General features: G+C 37.5%; 1 protein-coding gene across 1 annotated transcript in view; it reads right to left on the bottom strand.

The window, feature by feature from the left end:
- The window catches only part of LRP1B (LDL receptor related protein 1B), a 585099-nt gene that overhangs the window by 185132 nt on the left and 384773 nt on the right, over nt 1–15194 (bottom strand). The window contains exons 36-40 of the mRNA XM_065670655.1: nt 9893–10027; nt 9345–9474; nt 2339–2465; nt 2033–2184; nt 1618–1742 (exon numbers count right to left, since the gene is read on the bottom strand). Coding sequence (XP_065526727.1) covers nt 1618–1742; nt 2033–2184; nt 2339–2465; nt 9345–9474; nt 9893–10027 — 669 coding nt within the window. The remainder of the gene's footprint in view (nt 1–1617; nt 1743–2032; nt 2185–2338; nt 2466–9344; nt 9475–9892; nt 10028–15194) is intronic.

Raw genomic sequence — 15194 nt, 5'->3', positions numbered from 1 at the left:
TAGCTAATTACATTTTTTTTAAAACATCATTAACTACTAGTTCAATGAACTTAAAAAAAAAATAATATATATATATATAAAATAGTGTGATATAGAAAAACATTCCAAAAAACATTTTTTCACCTGTTTTTTTCCCTTTTGTCCTTCTGGCTCACTCACATCCCCTCCCAAAGACATTAACCATTTGTACCCTAGTAAAATTTGAAAAACGTATTAAAAAAATCATTCAGTTATGTTTTTCAAACTAACACAGAAAGATTTTTAGCCTCAGTAACTGCTTCTCCTACTCCTAATGCAATAAAGTCTTTAAAGCTATCAAGAAAAATGATTACATGTAAAGAAGCATTGTTTTAACCTACTGGTCTGTTTTCTTGATTCTAGAATATAAAGCCCTTCCAAGAAAGCAGACATTAACTATTTCTAGCCTAGTTGAAAAAAAACAGTACATTTTTGAGTGGATTTTATTTTTATCCACAAAATATGATGCCCACAGTACTCTAAAATCCCATGCAGAAATTCTTAGTAAAATCTATACATGTATGTTTTCAAAATTTTGTGTTTTTTTTTTTAAGTATTTAATAAAAAACTTGAAGAAAAAATGAAGACAGTTTTTCTTACTGATCATTGCATATGTTTTCTTTAAAAAGCAGATTTATTTTATATGTCATTTAATGCTGCTATTTAGGAAAGATGTATAAAAGAAGCAGGATCGTTGGGTATGCAATGCTGTGATGAAAGTAACTTTTGAGCACTACCAAGACAAGATATATATTTATGTTAAAAAGTTAATTTTGTGTTATGGTAACATTTTCCCCCCCCTCTCCTTTTGAATGTATTTATAGAAAATCCATCTGTATGGCCTGATAACAGTTTGTTCTGAGGAAATCATCATTTTTCGTAGACTTTTATCAACCTTTGCTCACTGAAATAAGTTTTTCAAGGTCTTTTCAAAACCCGAATTTTAAGAGGAAAAAGCTAAAAGCAAGATTATTCTTAGTAAGGCATCAGAGAATAAAATTTTACCATTGATACCATAAATCACAGAGAGCATATGCTAACTTTTGTCTCTTGAATTTGCCAAATAAATAGAATATAAAGGAAATCTGATAATTTACAATGTCTCTTCCCACACACAAAAAATATTGAACTCAAAAACAAGTAATCTCAGTAAAAACAGTTGAGACAGAGGCCGAGAATTCTTAGCTGTGTGGGAAAAAAAAAATATATATAAATCTGGTTTGTTTTCAAATAAAAAGCAAAATAAACCCGAGATTACTGCTCTTTAAAGCATAGTTCAAGGCCCTTCTAAAACCTAGGACTGTTTTTTTGCTTCCCCACCCCACTTTTAATTTTCTTTTAAACAAAACAAAACTCACCAAGCCTGGAACAATACTAAGTGGTTTTGTTTTCTACTTTCTCCTTAAAACACTCAGAATAAATACTACTAAAATTCTTCCACGTATTTTCTTTAATACCCTAATTTTAGCTAAGAAAAATACTTCAGGAGTAAAAAGTGGAGATAAAATCAGTGATTACTTAACTTCTGGTATGCTTTAACATATATAAAAATAGCAGATGATATTAAAACAATTAATAGCATCCTTAAGAACAGCCAACCTTTCTCTCGTGCTCTATTAAAGACTTTCACTTCCTTCAGGTTTATTCCAAGGCCAGTCCTCATGGTCACAGCATCCGTGGCCTCATTCTTGTGGCCTCTTCTAATAGAGCCATTTGCATGTGCTCTGCCAAAAAAGTTGAAGATGTCTCATCAACAATCCTCAACTAATTCACACCAAACAAATGACTGAAGGGCAGTGGAGAGCTCACCAAACAGAAGGTGAAGAAACCTGTTCTCATCTGTGACACTGATATGCTTTAGCTTTCAGCATCAGAAATGCCCTTTCTTTGGAAATTGCATAGGTTTCTGTGATCCCTTCTGTGACCTTGCTAAAGAATGGCTAATCCTACAAGGTGAAGCACCTGGCACTGAAATAACATTTTGAGACTCAAATACTTATGAAAAATAAATTACCTGTCAGACCAGTAGATGTAAGCTCCAAACACCGCAACTGAAAACATATCCACATTGCTCCCTGACAGCACAATCTCCCGATTCCCTCCACTCTCAAGGTCAATTCTTTCTATCTTGTCGGTACGAGCATCACACCAATATAATTTATTTTCCTAAAGATTAATTTTAAAGAAAACATCAACAGTCTTGTCCAAGTATTTAATTAACAGCTATCAAGATCATATCAAAGTGGAAGTCCAGCTGGCTTAAATGAAACATAACAAACACTACACACTTCAACATATACTGGAAGACAGATGAACTAACCTCATAATCAATGGAAATCCCATTAGGCCATGCAATCCCCAGGCTCACAAGCACAACCTTCTCAGATCCATCTAAGTGTGCCTTGCCTATGCAAGGAGTCTGTCCCCACTCTGTCCAAAATAAATACCTAAAATGTTGTAGAAATTACCAATTAAAATATAGCATCAAAGTAAGAATTGAAAATATGTAATACTGTTCTTCAATTACAAACAAAACACACCATAACCATTACATAGGCATTTAGAAAACAAGGTAAGGCTCACATCTCTAAATAATCTTAAAAGATTGAATGCATAATAATACTTGTCTCATAGAAACTTTGTTGAGAGATGTATTTCAAATGATATATATGAAGAAATTCTTAAAACAGTATTTGATCAATAAATAAGCAATTAAGCTTTGAGTTTGGAAACATAAAAACAAATTAGGAAAAAAAAATACTGGAACAGAAGCTCAAGCAACTAATAAATAAAAAAAGTAGGCTAATACAAGAAATGCATCTCTAACTTAAAAACATTTTAAATATGAAGCAATTAAGAGCACTGCAGGAAATGGTAGAGCAAAGGGATTTTATTTGGGAAGAAAATTCTTTTCCTAATCTCCCGAATGCTCATGGAAAGAATCTGCATCTTATTGAATTTTATTTCACTGTATACTTACTAGCACAGTAACATCACTAACTATTTCAGGATAAGGTGCTAGGTCAAACTTCTGCTTTGACCTCCTACTTCTCAGTCTGTTGCTATAGGTATAGCAAAATCAGGCCAGTCAATCTACACAGAGCACTTCCTTTACTGAACAGTAACCTACAAATATCAGAAGTAAATATCTATTTGTGTCTACAAATCTGTATATGTATGCATATTTGTATTAAAATACATTACAAACACTCAAATATATTCTAAGCAAGAAATCTTTAAGATAATTGAGATCTAGCATAACACTGATTGCCTGAAGAAAATTATTTTCATTGTAGATATTCATAACAACACACTAAAAGCCAGTTTACTAGTACACTGAACACAAAGTGAACGGAACATACAAAACAGTTCTCCATTGTTTTTTTGTGTGGAATGTACATATTGGTCTGTATTTAAGCAGTACCAAAGTCTTCTGTACATTACTAAACAGTTCTACCCTTAAGACAGGTGATGGTGATATCTATTGTTAAATAGCTATATTTGATTGGATTACTGCAAATACATGAAATTAGGCTTTCTGGCTTTAATAAAAACAAATTTGTTCTCACACTTCTTGACATAACAAACTATAAAACTTGTACTACATTAGGAAATTGAACTGCTACATTAGATAAATGAAAAATATGTCTTAGAAATGTTAAAATAGACAATCAGCTGGATATCAACAATCACTGCTTAAGTTTAATACAACTTTAACCAGATGACTAACAGTGGCTCTAAACAGAGCTGAACTGGCTTTCAGGCACCTAGTCAGATATACTTTGTTAACATAGGACATCAACTAAATCTTGACTACAGAAAGGTAAGCATTCAATATACTTGAATTAAACATTCTGCGCTCCTTCTTTGGACTAGTTACTCAGAGGAAAAAATGAAACAAAAATCAAAACCATTACTAGCAGTTTAAATTAACCTAGAACCCTCCAGGGAAAATCCTGAAGAGCTGACAAAATGCAAAAGATATTTAATACTCTCAAAATGAATTACTGATTATAAGTATTTTGATATATAAACTCACAGAAACTATTAATACAGAAAAACCTGGTCTTCCTGTATCTTCTCAAAAGATCTGGGAAGCATCATCTAAAATACTTGTTTCTTGGACCTTTGTAGGTAGCAATATGCTACCAACACATTTGCTGCATGTACTGCAATAATAGAATAACTATGACTCAACTTATTTTGGAACTATGCCATATAGAATTTATGTATCTGAAATGGAGATGCACATGGTGGAAATTTGATGCTGGCCTAGAATCTTTAAAAAAACTTTTCTGAAAAAATTAAACTGGAGTTTAAGCTTGCAGCCCGCTGCTCCCCCCTTAAACACAGAGGAAATTTCTGAAATGTTTTTAAAGAAGGTGTCTTCAAAGTCTAAGAATTATTTCAGTATGAGCTTAACGCCATACTTCAATCACATTTAATTGGGGGTGTGTGTGTGTGAATCAGCCAACTGTATGTTAACCTGAACAAGCACACCCGATGAGGGACAAAGATACAGAATCACAGAATCCAGGCGGGCCTTGAATATCTCCAGTGTAGGAGACTCCACAACCCCCCTGGGCAACCTGTTCCAGTGCTCTGTCACTCTTACAGTAAAGAAGTTCTTCCTGATGTTAACGTGGAACTTCCTATGTTCCAGTTTACACCCATTGCCCCTTGTCCTATCACTGGATATCACTGAAAAAAGCCTAGCTCCATCATCCTGACACCTACCCTTCACATATTTGTAAACATTGATGAGGTCACCCCTCAGTCTCCTCTTCTCCAAGCTAAAGAGACCCAGCTCCCTCAGCCTCTCCTCATAAGGGAGATGTTCCACTCCCTTAATCATCTTTGTGGCTCTGCGCTGGACTCCTTCAAGCAATTCCCTGTCCTTCTTGAACAGAGGGGCCCAGAACTGGACGCAATATTCCAGATGCGGCCTCACCAAGGCTGAGTAGAGGGGGAGGAGAACCTCTCTTGACCTACTAACCACTCCCTTTCTAATGCACCCTAAGATGCCATTTGCCTTCTTGGCCACAAGAGCACATTGCTGGCTCATGGTCATCCTCCTATCCACCAGGACCCCCAGGTCCCTTTCCCCTTCACTACTTTCCAGCAGGTCAACCCCCAACCTGTACTGGTACATGGGGTTGTTCTTCCCCAGATGCAAGACTCTACACTTGCCCTTGTTAAATTTCATCAAGTTTCTCCCCGCCCAACTCTCCAGCCTGTCCAGGTCTCGCTGAATGGCAGCACAGTCCTCTGGTGTGTCAGCCACTCCTCCCAGTTTTGTGTCATCAGCAAACTTGCTGAGGGTGCACTCAGTTCCCTCATCCAGGTCATTGATGAAAATATTAAACAGCACCGGTCCCAGCACCGACCCCTGGGGAACTCCACTAGTCACAGACCTCCAGCTAGATTCTGCGCCATTGACCACAACTCTCTGCCTTCTTCCTTTCAACCAGTTCTCGATCCACCTCACTACTTGATCGTCAAGCCCACACTTCCTTAGCTTATCTATGAGGATGCTGTGGGAGACAGTATCAAATGCCTTACTGAAATCAAGAAAAACTACATCTACCGCTCTACCATCATCCCTCCACCTAGTCACTTCCTCATAGAAGGCTATAAGGTTGGTCATACATGACTTCCCCCTCATAAAACCATGTTGGCTGTTCTTAATGACCCCCTCATCCTTGATATGCCTAGTGATGGAGTCAAGAATAAGTTGTTCCATCATCTTTCCAGGGATGGAGGTAAGGCTGACTGGTCTATAATTACCCGGGTCCTCCTTCTTGCCCTTCTTATAGATTGGTGTGACCTTTGCCATCCGCCAATCCTCAGGCACCTCGCCCATTTCCCACGACTTACCAAAGATGATGGAAAGTGGCCTAGCAATGACCTCCGCCAGCTCCCTCAGCACCCGTGGGTGCATTCCATCCGGACCCATCGATTTACAGATGTCCAGTTTGCATAGCTGATCCCTAACCCAATCCTCATCTACCAAAGCAAACTCCTCCTTTGTCCTGACTCCTTCTGGGGCTATAGAAATCCGGGGCCCTCGGGGAGAGTCTGCAGGAGTAAAGACAGAGGCAAAGAAGGCATTCAGCACCTCTGCCTTCTTTATATCCTCTGTCTCCAGGGTACCCACTTCGTTCAGCAGTGGGCCTATATTGCCTCTTGTTTTAGTTTTATTTGCTATGTATTTGAAGAAGCCCTTTCTATTGTCTTTAACCCGACTAGCAAGATTGAGTTCCAAGGAGGCCTTAGCTGTCCTAATTGCCTCCCTACATCCTCTAACAACTGTCCTATATTCCTCCCAAGCGGCCAGCCCCTCCTTCCATAATCCATAGATTCTCCTTTTCCACTTGAGTTTGCCCAGCAGCTCCTTGTTTAACCACGCCGGTCTCCTAGATCCCTTACTTGACTTCCTACTCATTGGGACGCTCCGATCCTGAGCTTGGAAGAAGCGGTCCTTGAATGCTAACCAACTATCTTGAGCCCCTTTACCGCCTAGTACACTTTCCCATGAGACTTCCCTTAGCAGTTGACTGAAGAGGCCAAAGTTGGCCCTTCGGAAATCCAGAACTGTGGCTTTGCTAGGTATTCTATTCCTCCCACACAGGATCCTAAACTCCACCATCTCATGGTCACTGCAGCCAAGGCTGCCATTGACCGTCACCACTTCGACCAAACCCTCCTTGTTGGCGAGTACTAAATCTAGCAGCGCTGCTCCCCTAGTTGGTACGTCCACCATTTGCATTAAGAAATTATCATCAATGCACTCGAGGAACCTCCTAGACTGTGAATGACTGGCTGTGTGAGTCTTCCAGCAAATATCGGGGTAATTAAAGTCCCCCACGACGACTAAGGCATGTAGTCGCGAGGCTACTTCCAGTTGCCTGTAGAAAGCCTCATCAACTCCTTCGTCCTGATCAGGAGGTCTGTAATAGACCCCCACAACTGTATCACCCGTGCCAGTCAGCCCCTTGATTCGTACCCACAGACATTCCACTTGCTCCTCATCCGACCCCGGACAGAACTCAATACATTCTAGTTGCTCTCTCACGTAAAGAGCAACTCCACCACCTCGCTTTGCTGACCTATCTTTCCTAAAAAAGACATAGCCATCCATGACCACATTCCAGTCATGTGAACTGTCCCACCATGTCTCTGTAATCGCCACTAGATCATAACCTTTAGCCCGCACACAGACTTCTAACTCCTCCTGTTTATTCCCCATGCTGCGTGCATTGGTGTACAGGCATTTCAGGGAGCCAGTCCTAGTACCCTTTTTCCCCTGCGGGACAGGGTCTAAAGAGCTATCCTTTCCCACAAGTGAAACAAGAGATTGATAGTCCTCCTTAGCCCGCCATCCTTCAATCCCTAGCATGTTCCTCTTGGGCTTGTCCCCAACAGGCCCAGTTAAATCCCCTCCCCCCTTCATAACTAGTTTAAAGCCCTGTCAATAAGCCCTGCTAACTCCTGCCCCAAAACCCTTTTTCTTCTCTGGGACGGGTGTATCCCGCCTGTCACCAGCAAACCAGGTGTCCCATACAGCAGCCCGTGACTGAAAAACCCAAACCCCTGCCTTTGGCACCAGTCACGTAGCCATACATTAACCTGCAGAGTCTTCTTATATATCCCTTCACCCTCGCTTGCAACAGGTATGGAGGCAAACACCACTTGCGCTCCAGACCCTTTAACCAGCCGTCCCAGGGCCCTGTAGTCTCTCTTCATTGCCCTTACGTTCCTCGTAATAATTTCGTCACTGCCAACCTGAAAAACCAGCAGCGGGTAGTAGTCAGACGGCTGCACCAGTTCAGAGAGCTTCTTTTTAACATCTCTAATCCGAGCCCCAGGCAGGCAGCAGACCTCCCTGTGGGGTGGATCCGGTCGACAAATGGGCCCTTCTGTTCCCCTCAGAAGGGAGTCACCCACCACAATTACTCTTCTTTTCTTCTTGGTTGGGGAAGTTCTGAGGCATGTGGGTGAGTGACTAGCCCTGGGTGACTCACTAGATAGATTTGCCTCACCATCTCCATTCACCTGGCCCTGAATTTCCAAGACCTCGTACCTATTATTCAAGGGCAACTGGGAGGGAGGAAGGGATTGTACTGCACATTCTTAACTTTTTCCTTTTTAACAATAAATGACGTTACAAACCAGCTGAATGCTGGCTGCTCCACAAATTGGTATAACTGGCAGATTCAATGAGATCTAATAACTGCTATTTTTCTCTCTATTTTTATGTCTGTCAACTCAAGCTTCAGAAGAAATGAAGACTGTGAAGTGAGGGCAAGGGGAGGGAAAAATATCTTTGAAAGTTTTGCCTCGTAAAGGGAAAGAAATATGACAATAACACAGAGGGTAAAAATATACTTGCACTTCACTAACAAGCCATTCCTTCTCCTGAAGAAACTTGGAGACATCTCATGACATAATTTTGTGGCACAGTACATAAAAAAAAAAAAAAGATCAAGCTTAACTACATTCAGAGATAGGTGATACACTGTTCTACCAGATGTAAAACAATCATTTATCTGTGATCTTCTCATCCCTTTATGTTTTCTTAAGTATTCTGAACACACCCAAAAACTATAAACCTCCAGATGATCAAAACATCTAAGGAATGTTGCACTACCAAATTCAGTTCTACATTTAACATTTCTTTACTGTTTAGTTGTAGCTCTGCTAGCAATAGTTTTGGAGCTGGAATGGGACAGAACGTTCTCTATTTCTGTTAATGCTGCAGTGTAATCTCTACTCTCAAACAGCTGGATGAATACAGATGTAATTTCTGACAACCCTTACTCTCTTACCCACATGTTTCATCTCACATTAATTTCAGCTACCCTTTGGTTGTTCATTATAAATTCTAGTATCATGATTATACATGATACTAGAATTTGTAACTACCAAGTATTACACTCTTCTACAATTTCATCATGACATCGAGGTCACCATTAGCTAACGTGATTTCCCTGGATTTGCTGGAAACTTGAGAACAGATTCAAGTACGCTTCCAAGTAATGTCTAAACTTCAGCTGAAATGGCTGCCTTAGAAAATGAGAACTGTTTTGCAGATAAAATACAGTATGTCACTTATACAGAGACCAATGAAAAAAAAATCAGCCTATGATAAGAATAACATTTCCTTCTACCCGAGCTTAGTTACAGTATAATAGTTTCCAACACAATCCTTTTGGATTTCATTAAATGCTTATCTGTTATAACAAAGCCCTTGATTTTCTTATGCAAAATCTTCAGTGCTAGCATGTCAACTTTACAAGAAATGTAAGTAGCCATAGTCGCGTTACCCTTTTTCTGGGTGTACCGCAATAGATCTTGGCTGGTCCAAACCCTGGGATATAATTACGTATCGGAATGAGCCGTTGAGCCGGGCAACTTCAATTAAGTTGAAGCCATGATCCGTCCAATATATGTTACCTAGGAAAAATACCTTCAAGTTACCGGAAAAAGAAAAGACTACATGAAAAATGTTAAAATGTTCAGTGTGCCAGTTAGGACCAGAAACTAATGGCTGTATTTTAACTTACACGTATCTTGTAATTTCTAGTCCTAGTCAGCCTTCTGTTTTAAAGAATAAGCTTGTATTAATGGTTGTCACTTGTTAACTAATGGTTGAGACTGGCTATCTAAGAAATAGCGTCCAAGATATTTAAATAATTTTTCTGTCTGTAATAAAACTGCAAAACCAGTGGTGGTATCTTCAAAGAAGAATATCTAGACATTTGGAATAATGGAAATTAAAGCAGAAAGCAAAGCAAGTATTTATTCTTGACCTGAAAATGCAAGAATGTACTGTCAGAAATCATGACAAGTCTTGAAGCAGGTCAAGACCTACCTGCTATCCAGTCCACTGCAATACCTTCAACTCTTCCCAAGCCATTTGTAACAATGTCTTCTTTCCATGTTTGGTCTCGTTTAGATCTGCAAATTTTGTTGAAACCCATATCTGTCCAATAGATTGTATCATTTCCTAAAAAATACATGGCAACATTTCTTAAATGAATTCAGTTACTTCAAGTTTCTGCATCAGTAAATGTAAAACCTGACAATTATAACTTTACCAGTATGTCTCAGAGTGAAGAATGGTATCAAACCCATCATCTTTAAGTCCTCATTCATTTTCCTGTTATTTATTTAAAGTAATTAAACTAGAATTCTAGATTTTCTTCTGGTTATTTAGTACTGCACATATTACGCAATAGGGCCATGTCAACAGATGGAAGTTATACCCTTTCTAAAATGTCAATAACTATTGTCTTTTTTCTTTTTTTTTTTAAATGGGATGTTTGAAAAACATTGTTTTGTTTATTAATAACCATTCCAAAACATCTACTAGTCTGAAATACTATCTTTTGAAACTGCCTATACAGTCTTTTTCTTCAGTAATGGACTGCAGAAACTGGACTAGCACTATTAATATTATAATTACACAAACCTGTTTTATTTTCCCAGTAGAACTCTTCACTAGGGACTGTAGTGACAGGACAAGGGGTAACAGGTTCAAACCTAAACAGGGGAAGTTTAGATTGGATATAAGGAGGAAGTTCTTCACTGTGAGGGTAAGTTGTGAATGCTCCATCTCTGGCGGTGTTCAAGGCTGGGTTGGACAGAGCCTTGGGTGACATGGTTTAGTGCAAGGTATCCCTGCCCACGGCAGGGAGGTTGGAACTAGATGATCTTAAGGTCCTTTCCAACCCCAATAATTCTCTGATTCTAATAATTCAAATTGAATTTTGGCAGTATAGAAAAATTTAACTAGAAAAAAAAAAAGTGTGACATTTGAGAGCGATATACTGATAAAAGCATAGAAAATTGACTCTATCCACAATTCATCTTTTATTTCGAATGTCCTGTCAAGCTTTCACTAAGAGTCTTTTTGGGGGTTTTAAGGGATTTCAGCTGTCTTCCCTGTCAGTCTGCTGCTGCTGCCTGTCCAAAGGTAGAAGAGAGGGACCACTATGTAGTCTTACAGTATAAACTTATTTTCACTGATCATTTAAAGTCTTAAGACAGGCTGAGTATCTGGAAAGGCAAAAGCACAGATATGCACTCCCCTCTGTTGCCACACAGTCCCCTTGGTAAGGAGATGGGGAAAAAAAAAGGATGATGTCCCTTTAACAGAGTTCTGAGTTAACAACACAGATATGCAGCAACTCACATTTTAGTTTCAAACCATGCACTGCGGACATCCTGAGTGAGATATTTTGTTTGGGAAAAACACTGATCACAGATAAAGAATATCTGTTCCTTTATTTTTTCATACTTTAGATACATATCCACTTTTAATTCCATAAGAGATAGTATGTACATATATATTTCTATAATACATATATTTCTACATGTATAGAAATATTACAGATAGTATATGTAAATATTTATATGTCTACACATATATATGCACACATATATATGTGTGCATGTGTAAAAATATACATATATATATGTGAGAGAAAACAAAACTTACAGATAATTGTGAATTCCAATTAAAAAAAATCTATTATGTTTACCGTCTGTATAAGACATTCTACAAGTGATTTTTTTTGTATTTCATACTCCAGTTTAATTCATCTCTATAAAAATAAACCACTCTGTAGTCATACTATGACTATTTAAGTCAGCCATGTGTGCAAGAATCCACACAACAGCTTCAAAACTGTTTTAAGAATGTAGAGCTCTTGGTGGTTTCACTTCCATGTAATCTTACTGTATATAGCACAACTAGCTTTGTAGTGCTGTTTTCTTAAAATACTGATTTTCAGTAATTAAAAAATTTAAACAACTGAACTACCTGGATTTGCTTCTACATAATCATGTTAAAGAAATAAAGCCAATCTAAAAAAATAATATTGCTCTTTAAAATATATTATCACACACAACCACCATTAAAAGTAAATTTAATAATTTACTCTTTGTAAAATGCAATGGTTTATGACACAGTTCTGTTTTAGTAATGATCAATACTTTTCCTTAATACACAATATACATGACCTGAATATGAACATGTAGGAAGCAGCTGATGGTTATGTACATGTACAAAATAGATGTTGATAGTATACAAAATCATGGACATGTACAGGTGTAACTTCAGAGTCACAAAGATACTTCCCATTAATAAAGGAAAACACATTTTCAAGATAAATATTACAGGGAATACTATTTAACATCAGTCAAATTGAATTTTTATTTAGATGGTAGTGTTTCTGTAAAATTACCAGAGTTTTTAAGCAGAATGCATCTATTCCACAAACAAAAAAATATGTAAGTAGTTTTGGGACTGGAACTAGTCAGGGAAGCTCAAGTAATATTTACTGTGTTGGAGGAAGCTCATGAAGCACATGGAGTTCACTGGTTCTAGAAAATACCCTCAAAACTAAATGCTAACAGCTTGAGTACGTAAAGATAAAAATTATCCAACTGTACACTGATATTAAACTTCAGCTAACACATCATTTTCTTAAAATTCTCATATTGTTTTACAACCCAATGCCTTACTTGTCTGCATTTTGTATCCTGAAATAAATCTTTATTAAACCTAACTATAAAATGCATGGATTATGACATTTAGAGATAATTGTTCAAAGATGTTTTTATTTTTATTTGAAGTACTGGTAAAAGTTATTTATTCAATTTATTCACAGCAATACAAAAAATTTCAGTAACTATGTTCTATACATTATGTTGGAGAATATTTTTTGATTTGCCTATACTCTTTGCTGTATGGTGTGAAAATATCTAAGTAATTAGTTGCCACCTAACTAATAAAGATCTCTGTGGGTTTCAAATACAGATAATATTACAGCATTTGCTGAATTTCAGTTTGCACTTGGATACAGATTGTATGATAAAAATGACAGACCCCTCTCATTTTACAGACACAGCAATTGTTAAGGATTCCTTTTTGTTACTAATCAAAGTTATCCATATCTCAATAAAATATTTAGCAACATTCTCACAGTAGGGCTCAACCACTGCATATCCACGCCATGCAGAACAAGCTAATAGGAATTCAGATTAAGCATCTAGCCTTTAACTTGTTGTAGCTGTTCACTTTAAAAAGTGGACACTGTTTTCACAGATTTGTGTGTCAAGGCTGTCTCTGTCAGGTAACATGATTAATATAATAATTACAAAAGCCTATTTTATTTTCCAAATTACTATGAAAATTAGAGACATGGAGATGAAAACTGCCTTCAGCATCTAGTTCTTGAAGACAGTTCTGGCTTCAGGCAGATGAAAAGAAGGCCTATATTCAATTTGGAGCCTTCAGTATTTATTTACTTATTCTACTGTTGGAATCTGAAGAAAAGAGAATTACTACTTGGAAATTACAGTTGTAACAAAATGGGAAATAACAGTCTGTAACTTTGTAGAGCTCCTACAAGCATTTTGCTAAGTGGTAAGCATTAGTAACCATGGCCTCACATTGACTCTTACAGTACACAGGCTGCTTATCAGCAAACACTGCAAATTAATTCCATTTATAATGCATTAGTATTTTGCCAATAAAATCCTGTAACTCAAAACTCCACATGCAAAGTATTTGCTGAGCATTACCCCTTCTGACAGGCTCTGCCAGCTTAGTCTGCAAATGTTCAAAATGCTTATTTCTACAAAGACAGTAAAATCTGTTCTCTTCACACCTATACGCACCTGCATATACACCACAGATAAAATGCCTGAAGGCACAATGATAGCATGAGTAACAGGGTGACAGAAAATGGAGACAGAAGTATGGAAAAATATGTTACAGAACACCTCTGGATTCCCAGCTCCCACTAAGTTCAGCAAAACTCATTGAGGGACTGGGAAGACTTCTCTTTTCACAAAGGCAAAATCCTAAATTGTTTCTGAGATTAACTACTGCAGAAGTGAAAGGGGCTCAGCAATAACACTGTATGATTTCAGATCTACCAACAAATCTATTACTCCACCTTTATGAAGGCTTTCTGACACATATGCAAACATTCATGTAACTGCACTTCATTTTTGCAATTTAAATAAGAAAATAAATGCTACTAATCATTTAGTAGCTTGTGCCCTCAAAGTCAGTAAGACTTAAGAGATTGTGTCTCCTGATGAACAGGATCACTTTTTCTTGGACACATATTTCTACTCACCAATTTGATGCAAATAAACACAATGAAACACAATGTTCTTGTTTCTTCAATACTTAGAATGCCCTAGATGTTTTTAATAAAGTAGTGTTTCTCTGCCATGCAGATTTTCCTCCAACCACACCAAGCTTAAACAGAGTACCTCCCAATGTGTGAAACAATTATTTCAACAAACACGAACCACATACTAATTTAAAAAGAAGGGTGAGCTTCCTGGGACAATGTTGAGAGGAAAACAACAATGGGCATTTGCCTGAGATACTGTGAAGAAGTCTGCAGCAGCAGGAAAGAATCAATGCCATTGTTCTTAACAAAACAGAAATGAAAGGCTACTAGGATGACACCCAATTTTATAAACCTATGTCTTAAACAACACTGGTAACCCCTCTTCCCACTGACCTCTAAAAGAAGTCCAAAGGTCAAAACTACTCTTGTAGTTCTTTAAGGAGAACACAGATAAATGGCGTGAAGGGGAAAAGGTGCATTTATCTGCTAGCAAGTCTGCAAAAAATATTGCTCTTTTAACCATTATCCACTAGCATATGTTAATGTATTTTAACCACTTTACATACTTAAACATTACTGCAAGTAGATCAGAATTAGGGAACGTTACAAGATTAAGAATGAAATGCAAGCAGTAGTCATTTTATGAAAAAAAAACCCCACCAAAAAACAAAAAACACACCAAAAACCAAAACAACGAACAAAAACCAACCAAAACCCAAACCCAAAGTAAAACAAACAAACAAACAAAACAACAAGATGAAATCTGAAAGTACATTTACTTGTCTTCTCAATCAGATTTGATGAACAAAGGTTTTAGGAATGAATTCATGAAATTCAAGGTATCAGAATGAGAAAAAAAATTGCTTTTTAAGCTGGAATGCAGTTGAAAGCTGTACTGTAACTTTTTATAACAGAGTATCCCCTTGTGATTTCTCTGCTCCAGAAAATTTACATTCATATTTAGCAATGCATTTGTCACTGTTAAACATATTCATGTTCCCTGAGCTGTAACTGATC

This window comes from Lathamus discolor, chromosome 3, assembly GCF_037157495.1.
Source record: "Lathamus discolor isolate bLatDis1 chromosome 3, bLatDis1.hap1, whole genome shotgun sequence".
Classification (NCBI taxonomy): domain Eukaryota; kingdom Metazoa; phylum Chordata; class Aves; order Psittaciformes; family Psittacidae; genus Lathamus; species Lathamus discolor.
Note: the sequence above shows the minus strand (reverse complement) of the source record. Positions and strands in the feature narration are given on the sequence as shown.